Source organism: Hemiscyllium ocellatum, chromosome 8, assembly GCF_020745735.1.
Source record: "Hemiscyllium ocellatum isolate sHemOce1 chromosome 8, sHemOce1.pat.X.cur, whole genome shotgun sequence".
Lineage (NCBI taxonomy): Eukaryota > Metazoa > Chordata > Chondrichthyes > Orectolobiformes > Hemiscylliidae > Hemiscyllium > Hemiscyllium ocellatum.
The window spans coordinates 23,823,530-23,846,011 of NC_083408.1; the positions used below are offsets into that span (position 1 = coordinate 23,823,530).

General features: G+C 42.4%; 1 protein-coding gene across 1 annotated transcript in view; it reads right to left on the reverse strand.

Moving 5' to 3' along the window:
• stard9 (StAR-related lipid transfer (START) domain containing 9) overlaps positions 1-22,482 on the reverse strand; it is a gene marked incomplete at its 5' end in the record, with an annotated part of 264,669 nt that overhangs the window by 126,205 nt on the left and 115,982 nt on the right. The window contains one exon of the mRNA XM_060828639.1: positions 20,894-20,963. Within this exon, the coding sequence (XP_060684622.1) occupies positions 20,894-20,963 (70 nt within the window). The remainder of the gene's footprint in view (positions 1-20,893; positions 20,964-22,482) is intronic.

A 22,482-nucleotide genomic window follows, 5' to 3' on the forward strand; every position in this document is an offset into this window, starting at 1 on the left:
TTCTTGATGAAGGGCTTATTCTTGAAATGTCGACTTTCCTGCTCCTCGGATGCTGCCTGACTGGATAGGCTTTTCCAGCAGCACGCTTTTTGACTCTGATCTTTTGCACCTGCAGTGCTCACTCCTTTTTTTTTTTAACTATGGCATAGCTGTTTCTGAAACAGTTTTCTCCCTCTCAAACTAATGCTAAATTTTACCACATGACAAATTCCTAGGGGATAGTTTTACTCATTGAATTATTGAGGTTTTCCAGCATGGAAACAGGGCCTCCGGCCCATCTTGTCTGTACCAGTCATCAAATATCTATCCACATTTTCAATTGTTTGGTCTGTGCTTTATGTGCAAATTTCAAGTGCTCATCTTAACAATTTTTAAATGCCTCTACCATCCTTTTAGGCAGTGAGTTCCAGGTTCCACAACCCTCTGCATGAAAACATCTTTTCTCAAATCACCTCTAAAACTGTGCTTCCTAGTATGGACCTCTCAAAGGGGACAAGTTTCTTTCTATCAACCATGTCTGGGCTCCTCAGAACTTTGTATCCCTCAATCAGATCCTCCCTTGGCTTTATGAAGAACAACCCTAGCTTATCTAATGTCTCTTCATAGCTGAATTACTTCAACCTAGGCAACATTCTGGTGAGTCTCTTCTGCACCCTCTCCAGTTCAACACATCGTTTCTATAGTGTGATGACCAGAACTGCACATAGTTTTCCAGCTATATGGCCTATCTAATTTTATATGCAGCTCCATTACAATCTCCTTGCTCTTGTACTCAAGTCCTTGGCTAATAAGGACACATAGGAGAAAGCAAGGACTGCAGATCAGAGTCAAGAGTGTGGTGATGGAAAAGCACAGCAGGTCAGACAGCATCCAAGGAGCAGGAGAATTGATGTTTCGGGCATAAGCACATTAGAGCCTTTCCAGCACCACACTCTTGACTAATAAGGACAATTATTTCATATACCTTGACCATGTTGGTTGGCTATCCTCTTTTCTGCACAATCTATGGACATGCAAGCTGAAGTGTCTCTGATTCTCTGTACCTCCTACAATCATAGGATTCTACATGTACTGCCTTGCCTCGTTCCTCCTCTCAAAATGCATCATTTGACATTTTTCAAGATTAAATTTCCTTTGCCACTGTTCTGCTCATGTGACCACCTTTCCATATAGTCCTGTAAGCTAAGGCTTTCCTCCTTGCAATTTATCACACTATTTTGTGTCATCTGCGACCTTACTGATTATATTGATTAGTGGGTGGCATGATGGCACAGTGGTTAGCACTGCTACCTCACAGTGCCAGAGACCTGGGTTCAATTCCCGCCTCAGGCGACTGACTGTGTGGAGTTTGCACATTCTCTCCGTGTCTATGGGGGTTTCCTCCAGATGCTGCAGTTCCCCCCACAGTCCAAAGATGTGCAGGTCAGGTGGATTGGCAATGCTAAATTGCCCGTAGTATTAGGCGAAGGGGTAAATGTACAGGAATGGGCCTGGGTGGGTTGCGCTTCGGCAGGTCGGTGTGGACTTGTTGGGCCAAAGGGCCTGTTTCCACACTGGAAATAATCTAATCTATACTGGGGCGGCACGGTGGCTATGCGGTTAGCACTGCTGCCTCACAGTGCCAGGGACCCAGGTTTGATTCCAGCCTCGGGTAACTCTGTGTGGAGTTTGCACATTCTTCTCCGTGTCTACGTGGGTTTCCTCCAGATGCTGCAGTTTCCTCCCACAGTCCAAAGATGTGCAGGGCAGGTGGATTGGCCATGCTAAATTACCCATAATGTTAGGTGCATTAGATTACTTACAGTGTGGAAACAGGCCCTTCGGCCCAACAAGTCCACACCAACCCGCCGAAGTGCAACCCACCCAGACCTATTCCCTTACATTTACCCCTTACCTAACACTACTGGCAATTTAGCATGGGCAATTTACCTAACCTGCCCATCTTTGGACTGTGGGAGGAAACCGGAGCACCCGGAGGAAACCCACTCAGACACGGGGAGAATGTGCAAACTCCACACAGTCAATCGCCTGAGGTGAGAATTGAACCCGGGTCTCTGGCGCTGTGAGGCAGCAGTGCTAACCACTGAGCCACCTAGCTGCATTAGTCAGAGGGAAAGGGATCTGGGTGGGTTACTCTTCAGAGGGTCAGTGTGGACTTGTTGGGTCGATGGGCCTGTTGCCACTCTGTAGAGAATCTAATCTAAAGAACCCCCCACATTCAAATTTAGATCATTAATATACAGCAAGAGATCCAGCATGCCACTGGTATTTGGTCACAAAAACACTCTACAATCATTAGCTTTTGCTCCCTGTCACTCAGCCAATTTTGGATCCAATTTACCAAATTGTCCTGGATCCCATGGGTTCTGAGCTTTTTAACTAGTCTGTCACAAGTCTTATTGCTCTACTCTCACACACACCTAGTTACCTCCTTGAAAAATTAAATCCAATATTTAGGCATAATCTCTCTTTTACAAGGCCGTGCTCACTATCCTTGATTAGTCCTTGCTTCTCCAAGTGGAAATTAATTCTATCCCTCAGAACTTCTGCCTCCCAGTTTCCTGACACAGATGTTAGATCTGTAGTTTTCTGGTTTGTCCCAACTTTCCTTCTTGAATAATAGTACCACATTAGCTGTTCTCCAGTCCTCTTGCACCCCTTCTACGGCCAGAGCAGATTTGAAAATTAATGTCAGAGCCCCTACAATCTCATCCCTTGATACCCACAACAGCATGGATAAACTTCATTTGGGCGTGGGGTTTATCCACTTCCAAGCCCGCTAAAGCCACTAAACCCTCCTCTCTCTCTCCATGCTAATTTATTAAACTATAACAGTCCAACACTCTATACCTATCTCATCCTTCTCTATAGTGAATATAGATGTAAAGTACTCACTAAAAACCTCAGCTATGCATTTTCTACATTCCTCTAGAGATTGTTATTTTGAGCATTCGATAAATACCATAAGCTTTCTATTTTTCCCCAAGTATCAAATCCTATACATCCCTCGACAATCAAGTTCGTCTCAACTTGTTGGCCCTGTACACTCACTAATACCCTGTTGAATGTCTCCCACTGCTCCCATGTGGACTTTCCTGGAAGCAACTGCTTCCAGACCCTTTTGGTCAGAATTTCTTCCTCATGAGAAGAGGAAGAAAGTGGCTTATGTTTGGATGAGACGTGAAGGCTCAGTTAGGGCATTTGAGAGTTAGTAGTTAGCCAGGACAAACAAAAGAGAGAGCTAAGAAGAACTAAGAGGGGACATGAGAAATCGTTGGCAGATAAGATCAAAGCTTTCTATAGGTATATCAGAAATAAAAGAATGATGAGAAAAAGATTAGGGTCAACATAAACCACTTTCTACCTCTTGTCAAGAGGAAGAAATTCTGACCAAAAGGATCTGGAAGTAGTTGCTTCCAGGAAAGTCCACATTGGAGCAGTGGGAGACATTCAACAGGGTAAGAGTGAATGTACAGGGCCAACAAGCTGATAGTAGTGAAAAGTTTTGCATGCAATCCAAGGAGATAGGGGAAGCGCTAAATGAATATTCACACTGGAAAAAGACAATATTGTTGAGGAAAATACGGAGATACAGTCTACCAGACTAGATGGGATTGAGGTTCATGAGAAGGAGGCGTTAGCAATTCTGGAGAATGTGAAAATAGATAAGTCCCCTGAACCAAATTTATCCTAGGATCCTCTGGGAAGCTACGAAGGGGATTGCACAGGCTTTGGCTTTGATTTTTATGTCGTCATTGTCTACAGAAATAGTATCAGAAGACTGAAGGACAGCAAATGTTGCCCCTTTGCTCAAGAAGGGGAGTAGAGAGAACCCTGGTAATTATAGACCAGTGAGCCTTACTTCAGTTGTGGGTAAAGTGTTGGAAAGGATTATGAGAGATAGGATTTATAATCATCTAGAAAGGAATAAGTTGATTAGGGATAACCAGTGCAGTTTTGTGAAGGGTATGTCATGCCTCACAAACATTATTGAGTCCTTTGAGATGGTGACCAAACAGGTGGATGAGGGTAGAGTGGTTGATGTGGTGTATATGGATTTCAGTGATGCATTTGATAAGGTTGCCCACGATGGGCTATTGCAGAAAATACAGAGGCATGGGATTGAGGGTGATTTAGCGATTTGGATCAGAAATTGGCTAGCTGAAAGATGACATAGGATGGTGGTTGTTGGGAAATGTTCATTCGGGAGTTCAGTTACTAGTGGTGTACCACAAGGATCTGTTTTGGGTCGAATGCTGTTTGTCATTTTTATAAATGACCTAGATGAGGGCATAGAAGGATGAGTTAGTAAATTTGCGGATAACACTAAGGTCGATAGAGTTGTGGATAGTTCAGAAGGATGTTGCAGGTTACAAAGGGACACAGAATCGCTGCAAAGCTGGTCTGAGGGATGGCAAATAGAGTTAAATGCAGAAAGGTATGAGGTGATCACTTTGGATGGAGCAAAAGGAATACAGAGTACTGGGCTAATGGTAAGATCCTTAACAGTGTAGATGAACAGAGAGATCCCAGTGTCCATGTACAAAAGTTGCTACCCAAGTTGACAGGGTTATGGAGTCATAGAGGTATATAGCATGGAAACAGACCCTTTGGTCCAACCTGTCCATGCCGACCAGATATCCCAACCCAATCTAGTCCCACCTGACAGCACCCGGCCCATATCCCTCCAAACCCTTCCTATTCATATACCCATTCGGATCCCTTTTAAATTTTGCAATTGTACCAGCCTCCACCACTTCCTCTGGGAGCTCATTCCATACCCGTACCACCCTGTGTGTGAAAATGTTGCCCCTTAGGTCTATTTTATATCTTTGCCCTTTCACCCTAAACCTATGCCCTCTAGTTCTGGACTCCCCCATCCAGGGAAAAGACTTTATCTATTTATTCTATCCATGCCCCTCATAATTTTGTAAACCTCTATAGCTCTAACGCTCCAGGGAAAACAGTCCCAGCCTGTTCAGCCTCTCCCTGTAGCTCAAATCCTCCAACCCTGGCAACATCCTTGTAAATCTTTTCTGAACCCTTTCAAGTTTCACAACATTTTTCCGATACGAAGGAGACCAGAATTGCATGCAATATTCCAACAGTGGCCTAACCAATGTCCTGTACAGCCGCAACATGACCTCAATACTCTGATCAATAAAATACCCTATCTACCTGAGACTCCACTTTTAAGGAGCTATGAACCTGCACTCCAAGGTTTCTTTGTTCAGCAACACTCCCTAGGACCTTACCACTAAGTGTATAAGTCCTGCTAAGATTGGCCCATCTGGTCAAGATCCTGTTGTAATCTAAGGTAACCCTCTTCGCTCTCCACTACACCTCCAATTTTGGAGTCATCTGCAAACTTACTAACTGGATGTCTTATGCTCACATCCAAATAATTTATGTAAATGACAAAAGTAGAGGACCCAGCACCGATCCTTGTGGCACTCCACTGGTCACAGGCCTCCAATCTGAAAAACAACCCTCCACCACCACCCTGTCTTCTACCTTTGAGCCAGTTCTGTATCCAAATGGCTAGTTCTCCCTGCATTCCATACGATCTAACCTTGCTAATCAGTCTCGCATGGGGAACTTTGTCGAATGCCTTACTGAATTCCATATAGATCACATCTACTGCTCTGCCTCATCAATCCTCTTTGTTACTTCTTCAAAAAAACTCAATCAAGTTTGTGAGATATGATTTTCCACGCACAAAGCCAGGTTGACCATTCCTAATCAGTCCTTGCCTTTCCAAATACATGTACATCCTGTCCCTCAGGATTCCCTCCAACAACTTGCCCACCACCGACGTCAGGCTCACTGGTCTATAGTTCCCTGGCTTGTCCTTTCCGCCCTTCTTAAACAGTGGCACCATGTTTGCCAACCTCCAGTTTTCCAGCACCTCATCTGTGACTATCGATCATACAAATATCTCAGTAGGAGGCCCAGCAATCACTTCTCTAGCTTCCTACAGTGTTCTCCATTACACCTGATCAGGTCCTGGGGATTTATCCACCTTTACCTGTTTCAAGACATCCAGTGCTTCCTCCTCTGTAATCTGGACATTTGGCAAGATGTCACCTCCTATTTCCCTGCAGTCTATATCTTCCATATCCTTTTCCACAGTAAATACTGATTCAAAATAAGGCATACATTGTGTTAGCTTTTATTGATAAAGGGACTGAGTTTTGGAGTCACGAGGTCATGCTGCAACTGTACAAGACTCTGGTACGGCCACACTTGAAATATTGCATACAGTTTTGGTCACCACATTATAGGTGTGATATTAAAGAGTTCATTTGCTCTGCTGACCTGCAAGAAATTGAATGCCTCGGGGGTAGAATGGTGTGTCTTTGTCTTATAGGTGGAATGTGGGAAGCTTACATTCCCACCCCTTACCATTCAGAGCCATTTGCATCATCACCTATTCAGAAGTCAATTGGAACATTACAATTGAAATTCTGGCTGCATCCTATAGTTACAAAAAATACAATTCACACCAAATCTGACTATTATAGGATGATTTGCATTAAATTGTTTCTGGAGGTGGGGTTGTCACTTCATTATATATTGAGTGGCATGTGCCTGTAGGAGACTGGCCAGAGTACCTGTGAGCATTACCAACTGACCTGTATAAAGGGGATGTGTTTTCTTTGTTCGTCGCCTCACTGACTCAACCTCAAATGTCTACCAATAGGGTCAAAGGAATCACCTAGTTTGTACAAGCTTTAATAAATTTTAACTGTTTGCAGAAGTTGGTGCATGCAAATTGCATTTCGTGTGTGAAATCTCAGGAAAAGAACCTAACAATAGGAAGGATGTTGAAGCTTTGGAAAAGGGTTCAGAGGAGATTTACTAGGATTTACTAGTATGTTGCCTGTTATGGAGGTAAGGTGTGGAGCCTTTTCCCTAGGATGGTGATGGCAAGCATGAGCAGACATTGCTTTAAATTGAGGGGTGACGGATATAGGACAGATGTCAGAGGTAGCTGTTCCTTGAATAAGCTTCACATTTCAAGTGGGTCCATCCCCTGCAATTTTCTTCCATGTCCTATGCATCCTAAATCTTGCCCAATTGCAACATAATTGCCTTTCCACCAACTATAACTCTTGCCCTGCAGCATATACCTATCACTTTTCATCGCTAAGGACCTTTGTTAAGGACCTCACCCACTTCCTCCGGTTCCACACACAAATTGCTTCTTTTGTCCTTGACTGGGCCTACTGCTTCCCTAGCTAATCTCTTGCTCATTGTATATGTATAAAATGCTTGGGATTTTCCTTGGATCTGTTTGCCAAGGACATTTCATGGCCCCTTTTAGCCCCCAACTCTTGCTTAAATTCTTTCCCGCTTTCTTTATATTCTTGGTAGGCTCTTCATTTTCCCGATGTTCAGTTTACATAGGTCTCCTTTTTCTTTTTGACTAAGCTCACAATCTCTTTGGTCTTCCAAGGTTTCTAAATCTTTTCACAGGAACATTCTAGCACTGAACTCAACTGGTCTTTAAAGATTCCTACATGACAGATGTGGATTTACCCTCAAACAGCCACCCCGAATCTACATTCACCCATTCTGTCTGATATTGTCATGGTTAGCCTTCTTCCCCATTTACAACTTTCACCCAGGAACGACTCTTATCATATCCATAAGTAACTTAAATCTTATATAATTGTAATTACCAAAATTTACAGAAATTGTTTCCGAAATGCTCACCGAATGAAACTTCAATCATCAGGCCAGGCACATTGCCCAATACCAAGTCTTGTATGGCCCCTTCTCGAGTTGGATTATTTACAAATTGTTTCAAGAAATCATTCTGGATGCATCTAACAAGATCCCTCCTATCCAAGCCCCTAACACTATGCGAGACCCAGTCAATAAAGGCAAAGTTAAAATCATCCATCACACCAACCCTGTTGCTTTTTACATTTTTTCATAATCTGTCCATATATCTGTTCCTCTATCTCCCATTGGCTATTGGAAGGCCTGTACTACAACCCCTGTGATTGCACCTTTCCTATGTCTGAGCTCTATCTGGCCACACTGATTGAGCCCTCCAAGCGGTCCTCCCTTAGTACAGCTGCAATATTCTCCATAATCAATAACACAACTCACCCCACCTCTTTTACATCCTTGTCTATCAAGCCTGAAACATATAAATCCTGGAACATTAAACTGCCAGTCTTGTCTCTCTCAACCAAGGCTGTCTAATAGCTGCAACATCATAGTCATATGCACTAATCCAAGCGCGAAGCTCACATGCTTTATCTGTCATACTGCTCACATTAAAACAAATTCATCTCAGACCACCAGTTCTCCTATGTTCAGTAACCTCTCCCTGTCTGTTCTTCTTCTCAGTCTTACTGGCCTTAGTGTCTAAACCCTCCTTGGTCATTTCACTCCTCTGGTACCTAATCTCTGCTATACCCTCCCAAGTGGCACTACAAATCTCCCTGCCAGGATATTGGTGCCCATTTAGTTTAGGTGCAACTCATCCTTCTTGTAAAAGCCTCACCTGCTCTGGAAATCTTCGAATTGATCCACATAACTGAAGCCCTCCATCCAACAGAAGCTCTTGAGCCACGTATGTAACTGCACTATCTTCTTATTGCTAGCCTCACTTGCATATGGCACAGAGAGTAATCCCAAGATTAGAATCCTACCTAACTCCTTGAACTCCCTTTGCAGGACCTTGTCACTCTTCCTGCCAATGTACACCATAACATCTAGTTGCTCACTCTCCCCTTTGAGAGTTTCTCATGCCCGCTCAGGCATACCCTTGACTCTGGCATCAAGGAGTCAACAAACATCCTGGAGTATCTTTTGCAGCCACGGAAATACCTATGTTGCCCATGCCTTAGGGCATATGCACACAGACTGTTTTAATACAAATCATCATGAATGGTGTTGAACAATACGCTGTCATGAGTGAACATCCCCACTTCTGATCTTATGATGGGGTTTGGCGGGGGGGGGGGGGGGCGGGTGGAGATTTACTGATGAAGCAGCTGAAGATGGCTTTATCTTGAACCCTACCCAGTGGAACCTTGCAGTGAACATTGAGATGACTCACCTCCAACAACCATAAATGCTTTTGAATTAGGGTATTGGCTGGAGTGGACAGGGAAGGATTTTAGTAACAAAGGCAACTGAGGCAGATTTTGAAGAAAAAACAAGATATATCCCAGTAAGAAAGGAGGATCCTAAGAAAGGAACAAGCCAACAATTGTTAACCAGAGAAGTTAAGAATAGCATAAATTGTAAGGAAAATAAACATACAATACAGCAAAGATTAATAGTGAGCCAGAATATTGGGAAAGTTACGAAAACCAACAAAACATGACCAAAAGTTTAAAACATTTGAGGGTAAACATGCAAGCAATGTCAAGTTGGAAAGTAAGACCTTTCTTAAATATGTGAAAAGTGATCATTGAATCCTTAATGAGTAAGGCTGGGAGGGAAGGGGGCACGAAATGGCAGAGGAGTTGAATAAATGCTTTGCACTAACCTTCTGCAGAAGTCACTAAAAGTATTCAAAAGTATAAAATTATCAATGTGAAAAAGGGTGAGAAGAAATAAATGCAATAGCTATCACTAGAGAAAACATACATGGGAAACTACTGGGACTAAAGACAACCAAATTCCCTAACCTGATGAGATGCATCCAATATTAAAGGAAGCAGCTACAGGGATAGTAGATGCACTGGTTTTAACCTTCCAAGAATCCTTATATTCTAGAAAAGTCCCAAAGAATTAGAAAACTGCCAATGTAACATGGTCATTCAAAGACAAAAAATACAGGTAACAACAGGTGAGTTAGCTTAATACAGGTAGACAACTCTTTATTCGAAACCCTGAAATCCAAAAAACTCCAAAATCCAAAAGGTTTTTTTGTGAGGTTTTTATCTCATTAACAAGGTTGTTTGGTGTGCAAACAGTTAACCCAACTCCACACCCACTCGATGCGTGTCACTCAGATACAATGTCGGGCGGGCGAGGCCCAGCAATGGCAGGCCTCAATTCTGGCTCAAGGCCCGTTACTCAGTGAGTCTGCTATTCGATAAGATTTTTAAAAATTTCACTATTGAACTGCCACTTATTCCGAAATTCGAAAAATTCCTAATTCTGAAAACCAGCTGGTCCCAAGCTTTACAGATAAAGGGTTGTGTACCTGTATCTATTACAAAGAAAATATTAGAGTCTGTTATAAAAGATATAATAACAGAGTATGTGGAATTTTATCATGTGATCAGAGTCAGCATGGCTTCACGAAAATGAAATCATGTCGGACAAATTCTTTAGATAGCACTAAAGAGATAACAATTAGGAAGAAGCAGCAGCTGATAGATATTACGATTTCGAGAGAGCTTTGATAAGACATTTTATAATGTGATACCACACGAGGCAACTTAACTTGATGTTCTGGGTCATATGTTAGCACGATAGAGGATTGTCTATCTGAGGTCAGTTAGCTTAAAGTCTGTCATTCGGAAGGTGTTTGAAGTGATCATTAAATGATGTTATAACAGGATACTTGCAATCAAGGTAATCAGACAGAATCAACATTGGTTTAGTTAATGGGAAACCAATTTTAACTGATTTATTGGAGATCTTTAACAAAATAACTTGTGTTACAGATAAAGAAAAACCAGTAGTTTTCAGGAAGCATTTGATAAGATGTCACTTCATCAGTTATTTCAGAAAGTAAAAACTCATGGTAACATATTGGTATGGATTGGCTTGTGAACAGGAAGCAGACAATTGGAGTAAATGTGTCTTTCAGTCTGGCACGGTATAACGAGTGACGTGTTATGGTGCTCGATGCTTACAACTTACACAAATGATTTGTATAAATAGTTCGAAGTATGATAGGTAGATTTTCAGTTGATCATGAGTGTGAAAGAATTGGGGCAGGTGTAGACCAGTTGGCCCCTTGAGTCTGTTCTGCTATTAACAGGATCATGGCTGATCTCACATTCCTCATGTCCACCTTCCTGCACTTTCCTGGGAAGCATAGATTCTTGATTGATGAGCGAATCTATCTAGCTCAGCCTCAAGTGTACAAGGTTTGTGCCCACACAGTTCTCTGTGCAAGAAATACTAAAGATTCACAACCCTCTGAGAAAAGAAATTGCTCCTCATCTCAATCCTTAAAGGTGTCCTTGTAGTCTGAGACCATGCCCTCTAGACCCAGATTCTTCCAGGAGGGGGAACATCCTCTCAGCATTGACCCCATCGCATCCTTTAAGAGTCCTATATGTTTTAGTGAGATCACCTCTCATTCTTCTAAATTCCAACGAAGAGTCCCATCCTCTTTAGGCTCAGCTAATAAGACAATCCTTCCATACCAGAATCATCCTAAACTGCTACCACTGTAATATTATCTTTAGGTAAGGGGACCAAAGCTGCTTACAGTACTTCAGATGTAATCTCACCAGAACCTTGTACAGATACCACAGGACCTCCCTACTCTTATACTACAAACCCATTGAAATAAGGGCCAACATTCCATTTGCCTTCCTGATTACTTGTTGCACCTGTGTGCTAGCTTTCTGTGTTTCATGCAGAAGTTCCCCCAAGTCCCTGTTTGTTGTAGTTTTTCTCCATTTAATTAACACTGTTTCTTTGTCCTCCCTTCCAGAATGAACAGCTTCACATTTACCCACACTATACTCCACTTGGCAGCATTGTTCCCACTTGTATAACCTATCAGTATCTCTCTGTAAACTGTTTGGGTCTGTCTCACAACTTGGCTTTCTGCCTATTTTTGTATCATTTACAAATTTAGCCACAGTACATTTGCTTCCTTCCTCCAATTCATTACTATATATATGTATATCGTAAGCAGTCGCAGTCCAGCACTGATCACTGTGGAGCCCCATTGGTCACAGGTCATCAACCTAAAAAGGAACACCTTTACCTCACTGTTTCCTGCCTATTAACCATTCCCTGTCCATGCCAATACACTATCTCCAATACTGGGGCTCTTCTCCTGTGATGAAATATTTGTGAGGTATCTTGTCAAACATCATCTGGAAGTTCAAATACGGCACATCTATCCATTCCTCTCCATTCACGCTGGTTGAGACTTCCTCAAAAAACTTGATTAAATTAGTCAGATATGATTTCCCACACTGACTCTGCTTGATTCTAATTTTCCAAATATACTGTTATTACTTCCTTAATGACTGATTCCAACATTTTCCAACACAAAGAAAGATAGGAAAGTGAGTTGTGAAGAGAACATAAGGATACAAAGGGTAATACATAGGTTAAGCCAGCGGGCACACATTTGGCAAATGGAATACAATGTGGGAAAGAGAGAAGTTGTCTATTTCGTCAGAAAGAGTGAAAAAGCAGCATATTATTGAAATGGTGAGAGATTGTGAAGCTTTGAGATGTAGACAGATGCAAGAGCAGTATAATAGTATATAGTGGTGGGCGGCACGGTGGCACAGTGGTTAGCACTGCTGCCTCACAGCGCCTGTAGACCCGGGTTCAATTCCCGCCTCAGGCGACTGACTGTGTGGAGTTTGCACGTTCTCCCAGTGTCTGTGTGGGTTTCCTCCGGGTGCTCCGGTTTCCTCCCACATTCCAAAGATGTGCGGGTTAGGTGAATTGGCCATGCTAAATTGTCCGTAGTGTTAGGTAGGGGGTAAATGTAGGGGTATGGGTGGGTTACGCTTCGGCGGGTCGATGTGGACTTGTTGGGCCGAAGGGCCTGTTTCCACACTGTAAGTAATCTAATCTAATTTAATCTGAAACATCGATTCTCCTGCTCCTTGGATGCTGCCTGACCTGCTGCGCTTTTCCAGCAACAAAAATAGGGATGTCTTGTATAGCTTTAACAAGACACTAGTCAGACCACAGATGGAATACTGCAAATAGTTTGGATCCCCCTATCCAAGAAAAGATACACTGCATTGAAAGCAGTCCAGAAAAGGCTCATGAAGTTGGTCATGGGTATTGAGGGATCTTCTCATGAGGAGAGATCATGTACGTTGGGCCTCCACTTGTTGGGAGTTTAGAAGAATGAAAGGTGATCTTAAAACATATCAGGTTCTTCAGGGGATTGCCAGGGTGGCTGTGGAAAAATTGTTTCCCATTATGGGAATGCGTCGACCAGAGGACCATAGCCTCAGATTAATGGTCACCCAATCAGGAAGAGGAATCAGTTCTCCAAGATAAAATTAAAACTGTAGAATCCTTTACCACAAAGGGCTGTAAGAGGTTGGTCGTTAAGTATATTCAAGGTTTATCAAATCAGTAAGGGAATCAATGGTCATTGGGAAAAGACAAGAAAGTGGAATTGAGGATTATTAGCTGGAATGGAGGAGGATAGTCAATGGGCAGAGTGGCCTACTTCTGCTTCTGCACCTTATGGTCTTATGGACTCCAACCAGTGGAGAGATTTCCCTCACTCCCATTGACCAGAGTTCCACTAGGGCTCCTTGATGCCATATTCAGTCAAATGCTGCTTTGTAGCTCATCTCACTTCTGGAATTCAGCTCTTTTGGCAAAGTTTGAACCAAGGTTGTAATGAAGTCAGAAGCTGAGTCACCCTGGCAGAGCTTAAAGAGCATCAGTGAGCACTTTATTCCTTCGTAAATGCTGTTTGATTAACATTGTCGGCAAGCTTTTTCATCACTTTGCTGATAAATTGAGTGTGTTCTATAGGGCAGCAATTGGCCTATCAAGGTTTATTCTGTTTTGGTGTGTAGGTCATACCCGGGTAATTGTTCATCCTTCCGGCTAGATGAAGGTATTGCAGTTGTACTGGAATGGCTTGGTTAGGGACGCCGCAAAGTTTGGGAGAACAGATCCTCAGTGTTGCTGCTGGCATGTTTTTAGGGCTCAAAGCCTTGCAGCATCTAGCACCTTCAACTGTTTCTTGATCGTATGTGGAGTAAATCAAATTGGCTGAAGACTGGCATCTGTGATTCTGGGGATTACTCAGGAGGCACAGATAGATCATCCACTTAGCACTTCTGCTTTTAGATCAATTCAATTATTTCAGCCTTGTCTTTTGTGTTGGGCTCCATTATGGTAGAGCGGTATTTGTGGACCCTCCACTTCTTGTGTGCCTTTGTTAGTTGTTGGGGGAGGCAGCAGTGTAATGGTAATGGCATGGAGATAGTAATCCAGAACCTGAGGCTAACATTCTGGGGACATGGGTTCAAATCCCAACATGGCAGATGATAAAATTTGAATTTAAAAATCTGGAAGAAAAAGCTAACCTAAAGATATCCACTTAGCTACTAACAATGTTGTAAAACCCACCTAACTGTCCTTTTGGGAAGGAAATCTGCCATTTTTACTTGATCTGGCCTACACGTGACTTCACACTCTGAACTACACTCTGGGAAATTTGAGATGGGCAATAAATGCTGGCCAAACTCTGAAAACCCACACCACAGAAATAAGTAAAAAAGACCATTCACAACTGAATGTGGTGAGACTGCAGAGCTGAGACCTGATTCAATGGCTGCAGGATCACTTAGCTCGGTCTAAAACCTGTTGCTCATGACACACAAGTAATCCTGTTTGGTAGCTTCACCAGGTTGACACCCCATTTTGAGGTGTTGCACTTGGCATGCCTTCCTGAATTCTTCACTGAAATAGGGCTGATTTCCCAGACTAAAGTAGGATAGATACCAGGCAATGAGGTAACAGATTGTGGCTGAATACAATATTGCTCCCACCATCTCATTGATGCCCAGCTTTGAGCTGCTAGTTCTGTTCAAAGTGCCTCATTTAGCATTTTGGTAGTACCAGACAATATCCACAATGTGTAAACAGACATCATCTCTAATGAGGGTGCAATGATAATTCATACCAAGTATACTGAAGAGGACAAAGTCAAGTTTTTACATTTAGCACCTGCTGCAGACCAAGTCACAGAGTTATGTCCTTTAGGTGTTGGCCAGGTTAGTCAGCAGTGATGGTGTTGAGCCACTCTTGGTCTTGTATAATAAGTAGACTTAGACTTAGACTTACAGTGTGGAAACAGGCCCTTCGGCCCAACAAGTCCACACCGACCCGCCGAAGCGCAACCCACCCATACCCCTACATTTACCCCTTACCTAACACTACGGGCAATTTAGCATGGCCAATTCACCTGACCCGCACATCTTTGGACTGTGGGAGGAAACCGGAGCACCCGGAGGAAACCCACGCAGACACGGGGAGAACGTGCAAACTCCACACAGTCGGTCGCCTGAGTCGGGAATTGAACCCGGGTCTCAGGCGCTGTGAGGCAGCAGTGCTAACCACTGTGCCACCGTGCCGCCCACTAAAGTACTCCTACCAAAATAGAATGTGTGCACTTGTCATGCTCAACGCTCCCTCCAAACCATGTTGTGGGAACGAGAGAGAGCAAGGGAGCAAGAGCAAGAGAAGGCATGGTTAGTAAGTTTGTTGATAACAACAAGGTTGGTGATAGATCTGTTTTGGGACCATTGCTATTTATCATTTTTATAAATGACCTAGAGGAGGGGCTTGAAAGCTGGGTGAGCAAGTTTGCGGATGACACGAAAGTCGGTGGAGTTGTGGACAGCGAAGAAGGATGTGGCAGGTTACAGTGGGATATAGATAAGTTGCAGAGCTGGGCAGAAAGGTGGCAAATGGAGTTCAATGTAGCTAAGTGTGAAGTCATTCACTTTGGTAGGAGTAATAAGAAGATGGATTACTGGGCTAATGGTAGGCTACTTGGTAGTGTGGATGAGCAGAGGGATCTTGGTGTCCATGTACAGATCTCTGAAAGTTGCCACCCAGATAAATAGTGCTGTGAAGGCGGCATATGGTGTACTGGACTTTATTGGTAGAGGAATTGAGTTCCGGAGTCCTGAGGTCATGTTGCAGTTGTATAAGACTCTGGTGCGGCCTCATCTGGAGTATTGTGTGCAGTTTTGGTCGCCATACTATAGGAAGGACGTGGAGGCATTGGAACGAGTGCAGAGGAGGTTTACCAGGATGTTGCCTGGCATGGTAGGAAGATCGTATGAGGAAAGGCTGAGGCACTTGGGGCTGTTCTCATTGGAGAAAAGAAGGTTTGGGGAGATTTGATAGAGGTGTACAAGATGATTAGGGGTTTAGATAGGGTAGACACTGAGAAGCTTTTTCTGTTAATGGGGTCAGCTGTTACTAGGGGACACAGCTTTAAATTAAGGGGTGGTAGGTATAGGACAGATGTTAGGGGTAGATTCTTTACTCAGCGGGTTGTGAGTTCATGGAATGCCCTGCCAGTAGCAGTGGTGGACTCTCCCTCTTTATGGTCATTTAAGCGGGCATTGGATAAGCATATGGAGGTTATTGGGCTAGTGTAGGTTAGGTAGGCTTTGGTCGGCGCAACATCGAGGGCCGAAGGGCCTGTACTGCGCTGTATTTTTCTATTTCTATGTTTTCTAGAGTGGACAGTGAAGGTTATCTAAGAGTACAAAGAAATCTTTATCAATTGGTCAAGACACTGAAGAATGACAGATGAAGGTTAGAACATAGAACATAGAACAATACAGCACAGGACAGGCCCTTCGGCCCACGATGTTGTGCCGAACATCTACCCTAGATTAAGCACCCATCCATGTACCTATCAAATTGCCGCTTAAAGGTCGCCAATGATCCTGACTCTACCACTCCCACGGGCAGCGCATTCCATGCCCCCACCACTCTCTGGGTAAAAAACCCACCCCTGACATCTCCCCTATACCTTCCACCCTTCACCTTAAATTTATGTCCCCTTGTAACACTCTGTTGTACCCGGGGAAAAAGTTTCTGACTGTCTACTCTATCTATTCCTCTGATCATCTTATAAACCTCTATCAAGTCACCCCTCATCCTTCGCCGTTCCAACGGGAAAAGGCCGAGAACTCTCAATCTATCCTCGTACAACCTATTCTCCATTCCAAGCAACATCCTGGTAAATCTTCTCTGCACCCTCTCCAAAGCTTCCACATCTTTCCTAAAGTGAGGCGACCAGAACTGCACACAGTACTCCACATGTAGCCTAACCAAAGTCCTGTACAGCTGCAACATCACTTCACGACTCTTGAATTCAATCCCTCTGCTAATGAACGCTAATACACCATCGGCCTTCTTACAAGCTCTATCCACCTGAGTGGCAACTTTCAAAGATCAATGTACATAGACCCCAAGATCCCTCTGTTCCTCCACCTGACTAAGAACCCTACCGTTAACCCTGTATTCCGCATTCTTATTTGTTCTTCCAAAATGGACAACCTCACACTTGGCAGGGTTGAACTCCATCTGCCACTCCTCAGCCCAGCTCTGCATCATATCTAAGTCCCTTTGCAAACGACAACAGCCCTCCTCACTGTCCACAACTCCGCCAATCTTCATATCATCTGCAAATTTACTGACCCACCCTTCGACTCCCTCATTCAAGTCATTAATAAAAATTACAAACAGCAGATGACCCAGAACTGATCCCTGCGGAACTCCACTTGTAACTGGGCTCCAGGCTGAATATTTACCATCTACCACCACTCTCGGACTTCGACCGGTTAGCCAGTTTTCTATCCAATTGGCCGAATTTCCTTCTATCCCATGCCTCCTGACTTTCCGCATAAGCCTATCATGGGGAACCTTATCAAATGCCTTACTAAAATCCATGTACACTACATCCACCGCTCTACCCTCATCCACATGCTTGGTCACCTCCTCAAAGAATTCAATAAGACTTGTAAGGCAAGACCTCCCCTTCACAAATCCATGCTGGCTGTCCCTAAGGTTAGTTTGGATAAACTAACAATTGTTTTTGGCAAAAAAAAACAATTAAAGTAATGCCTTGGATAATGCTGTAGAACACAGAGACCTAGAGCTCAGGTACATAAGTCTTCGAAGTTTGCATCACGTATGGATAGGATGGTTAAGGTAACATTTAGCACACTGTTTGAACTTTGAATATAGGAGTTGGGACATTATATTGAAGTTGTACAGGACATTGGTGAGGCCTCCTCTGGACTACTGTATCCAATTCTGGACACCCTGTTATAGGAAGGATATTATTAAGCTAAGAGGGTTCAGAAAAGATTTACCAGGATGTCGCCGGGAATGGTAGATTTGAGTGGTGGGGAAAGGCTGGACAGGTTGGTACTTTTTTCATTGGAGTGTAGGAAGTTGAGGAGTGACCTTGTAGAGGTTTTTTAAATCATGAGGGGTGTAGATAAGGTGAATGACAGGTGTCTTTCCTCCAGAGTGGGAGATTTGAAGACATGGAATGTATACTTTTAAAGAGAGGGGAGAAAGATTTTTAAAAAGATATAAGGGGCATTTTTCTTTTAAACAGATCGAGTGGTTCATGTGTGGACTGAACTTCCAGAGGAAGTGATAGTTACGGACACAGTTGCAACATTAAGAAGACATTTGAACAAGTACAGGAATAAGAAACCTTTGGAGAAATATGAACAAAGTGCAGGTGTTAGGTTCTTTTACCGAGGTTCCAGACACGAGATACAATTTGCGCATACCAACTTCGGCAAACATTTAAAGTTTATTAAGGCTAGGTGACACCTCTGACCTTCCTCGCAGGCAAGCGAGGTTGAGTCAAAGAGGCCCTGAACAAAGAAAACATATCTGCTATATAAAAGTCAGTTGGTCATGCTCACAGATACTGTGGTCACCCCCCATAGTCACATGCCACTTAAGACAACCCCCAGTCACTCCTTCACAGACACACTTTACCCCAGGTACAATTGTAGAATGAGATCATCCTCAGAAATAATGTAAATGTAATTGCCCTAATCCTGGGGAATTGTTATGCAAACGATTTCTTGACTCAGTGATTCCCCAAGATAATGCAGGTACGACATACCTCGCTTCAGGGGATGGCTAGATAACATTTCTGAATGGAAAGGATTGAATGATAGTTTAATTTGATAATTGTAGGGAGAGTAGTAGCAAATGACTGTCAAATTGAAGAGGGGGTCATTCACATTCTTGCACGAATGTTGTCACTCAGTGCAGTTTAACTCTTAATATTACATTGATGTCCAGAGAGATATTCCAAATTAATCTTTTAACATTACATAGGCAGGTGGCACTAGTTTAGCTTGGAATTATGGTCAGTATGGACTGGATGGACTGAAGGGTCTGTTTCTATGTTGCATGACTTTGACTTATAACTCTCTTCCAAGGTTCAGCAGGACAAGACTTATCCAGAGTTGGTGATGGTGTCGCCTAAGACATTGCTTGTAAGGCTGGTCAATTCTGTGGGACACTTCTGTGCAAGGCTGATCAGAGCTGTATTTACAGATTTGGCACTCTTTCTCTGGCACTCTGTTTCTCAAAGTCATATTTACTATTTCTAGTGCCTATGTCGATGCCAGGTGGCCCATCTGGTTTCAATACTTTCTTTAGACTTCATACCAAGTTTGAAATACCCAGGTGATTTGCTAGGTCATTTCAAAGGGCAGTTCAGAGTGGTCTGAAATCACATGTTGGTCACACCAAGTACATATGTTAGATTTCTTGTTTGCAATAGTTCCAATAAGAGCCATAACAGACTCTGAATTTTAACTCTGTTTCCAAACATGCTGCCAAACCTGCTGAATTTGTCAAATACTTTCTGTTTTTATTTAAGATCTCCAGAACACAGGGCTTTTGTTCCCACACTGTCCACCATGTTTTAATAAACTTTTGCTTCTCCCATATTAAACCAAACAGTCGTGTACCTGACTACTCTGATTTGTCAACTTCCTAATTTCAAATTTCATGCAAGCACATTCTAAAGTGTTAACAAGCTCACTAGGTTAATTCACAAAATGATGTCTGTATCTGTTCTGAAACTCACAGGAACTGAAAATTTGGCCCCTGGCCCACCAATACTAGTGAAAATTTTATGATGATGTAAAACTACAATTTCATATCTATAATGCACCATCAGCTATGCACTGGGTTCAGAGCAGAAGTACTTAAAATAGACCAGATATGCTTGATGTGCTTTTTGATCATGGTGGGGGAGAATATTACGTTGAAGAGAATGGAAGACACGTTAGAAGGTGACAGAGAAGAAAATGACAGAATAGATCTTAAAAGAGGTGGGATGGTGCAAGTGCAGCCTAGATAGTGGATGGAATTCTGCATCTATCCTGAGAAATAGAAACAGAATGTTGAAGGAAGCAGAAGAGCACCATTTGGATGAACTAGGAACAAAGTTCACAGAGATTTTGCAGTTTGGAAAGGGCACCTATATAGTCTTCAAAGGGAGAGCACCTGAGAAAAGCAGCAACAAAAAGCAACTCTATTAATGCCCTTTATCATTAATATTTAATTGAAGTGGTCATAGTCACAAAGCGGTGTAGACAGAGACAAACCACTCATCAACCAAACAACAGTGGTTTAAGATAAGGGACAAAAGACCAGATGGGAAACAAATAAAACCAAAAGATGCTGGAAATCAGACATCCCTGTAGAAACTGAAGCCTGTTCTTAAGAAGGGTCACTGGGATCCAAAATGTTAACCCTGCTTTCTCTCTGCAGATGCTGCCAGACTTGCTGAGCTTTTCCAGCAACTTCTGTTTTTGTTTCAGGGTGGAGGTGACTTTTGTTTCTTCCATTCCACAAATTGTGACAATTTGGAATCTACGCCCTGAAGGTCGAAAAAATCCAACAGCAAGCTTTCTAAATTTTTACTAATATTTGAAAGGAAAACATTTTGGAAGGTGATTAGATTTGCAGAGCCTGTAACTCAGCTGTATCATTATATAACCTGTGAAATTGCTCATTGATACAAATAACAAAAGCAGAAAAAAATGCTGTTTCCTCAGTGAATTAAAAATTAAACAAATATAAAAAGGCCTATAAACTAATCATTCATAAATAAGTTACAACAAACTCTAAGCCAAAGGGAAAGTCACATGAAAATCACTACCTGTTTGAATTCCCTTCCTCTAAAAGCTCAATAAGTTGCTTGTAGTCTGATACCAAATGTTGCGATAATCCTGTGGAAATATTAAACATCACCACTTAAGTCAATGAGAACAACAAGCAGTAAACCTGGCAAAGATTGTGAATCCTGACAATCAATCCACATTATATGGTTTTGTAATCCACCTCTCATGCTATTTGCTAGCTTAGATTTGCTAGTAATATCTGCTATTCCGAATTGTGACGTCATGAAATGCAAAATGAAGCCAATTGTCTTTATCTCTAATTCTATTAATGCACCAAGCAATAGAAGGACCTCCTTAAAGAGGAAGAGGAAACTGAAATCAGCAACATTCCAGGTTTCTCTTTCACATCACAAGGTGGAAAGTATCAGAGTTATATTGGCACAGATTTACATCTCATTCTTGGCTAAGAATAATGAATTGGGAGCCAAATGAGAGAACAAAATGCCTGAAACTATCTGAAAAGGTCAATAGCTCTTTTCAAAATAAAAGACATTTTCTCATCTTGGAGCCACCCAGCTTTCCTCAATGCTCAACATAATTATTAAGTTAACTAATTCAATGTTTAGATTGTCACCATATTACCTTTCAACCACAATGATTCACTCCATAATCCCAAAGCACCCTCCATCAATCAAGTAGGCCCCTATTGATCAGTCTCAATCAAGTAAACTGAACTGGCAGGTCTGTTTGATGCTCTAAATATTTGAGCATCACTCACCAAATCTCAGCCGGACCCAAAAAAACATAATGTTTGTCTTACTGTTATCTACTTAAATAGTACTCCTAATTCAACAATGTACAATGATACGGCTGTCAACCATCTTAATTAGAATATCATCTCTGCGTATTCAGGACTTTTCATTGAACATTATATTGTCCTCAATGCTTGCAAGGTCCTGGAGATACACGTACATTTTAAACAGCTGTATACATCTGTAGAGCTAATATTGAGGACTGTTTACACTTAGCAGTGACACAGAGTGAGAGAAACATTTGCTAGCAAATTTGATTGCTGCTCTCAGCTCCATGTAGGATGCTTTGCTAACTTAACACTATTAGGTTAACAGTTAAAGACTACAGTAAAAGTTATTAAACGGTCTCAAATTTCAAGGCCATCTTGAATGGTGTCCAACTGAAGTTGCACTGTTACTTTCAGTGTTTTGAAATACTACCGCAAACAAATCATCGAAAAGTTACAGCACCAGAGAGACCATTAGGCCAATCATGTCCATGTTAGGTCTCTGAAAGAGCAACTCAGCTGGTAACACTTCTTTGCACCCATATAAATTCTCTCTCTCCAGCTAACAATCTAAATTTCTCTAGAATGCCTTGTGTGAATCTACCGCCACTACACACACAAGTACCTGTAGTGCATTCCAGACTCTTGTCATCATGAACTGTTTTGCCAATCACCAAAATTGGTGTGACAATTAAAAACCACGCTCCTAGTGATAGATTTGCATTTATGTCACAAAACTGCAAGGTAGAGCTATTACGTAATTGTACACTGTTAAAAATATTTCTCAGAAAAAAATAAAATCTGCTAAAGATACCTATCAGCTCAAGA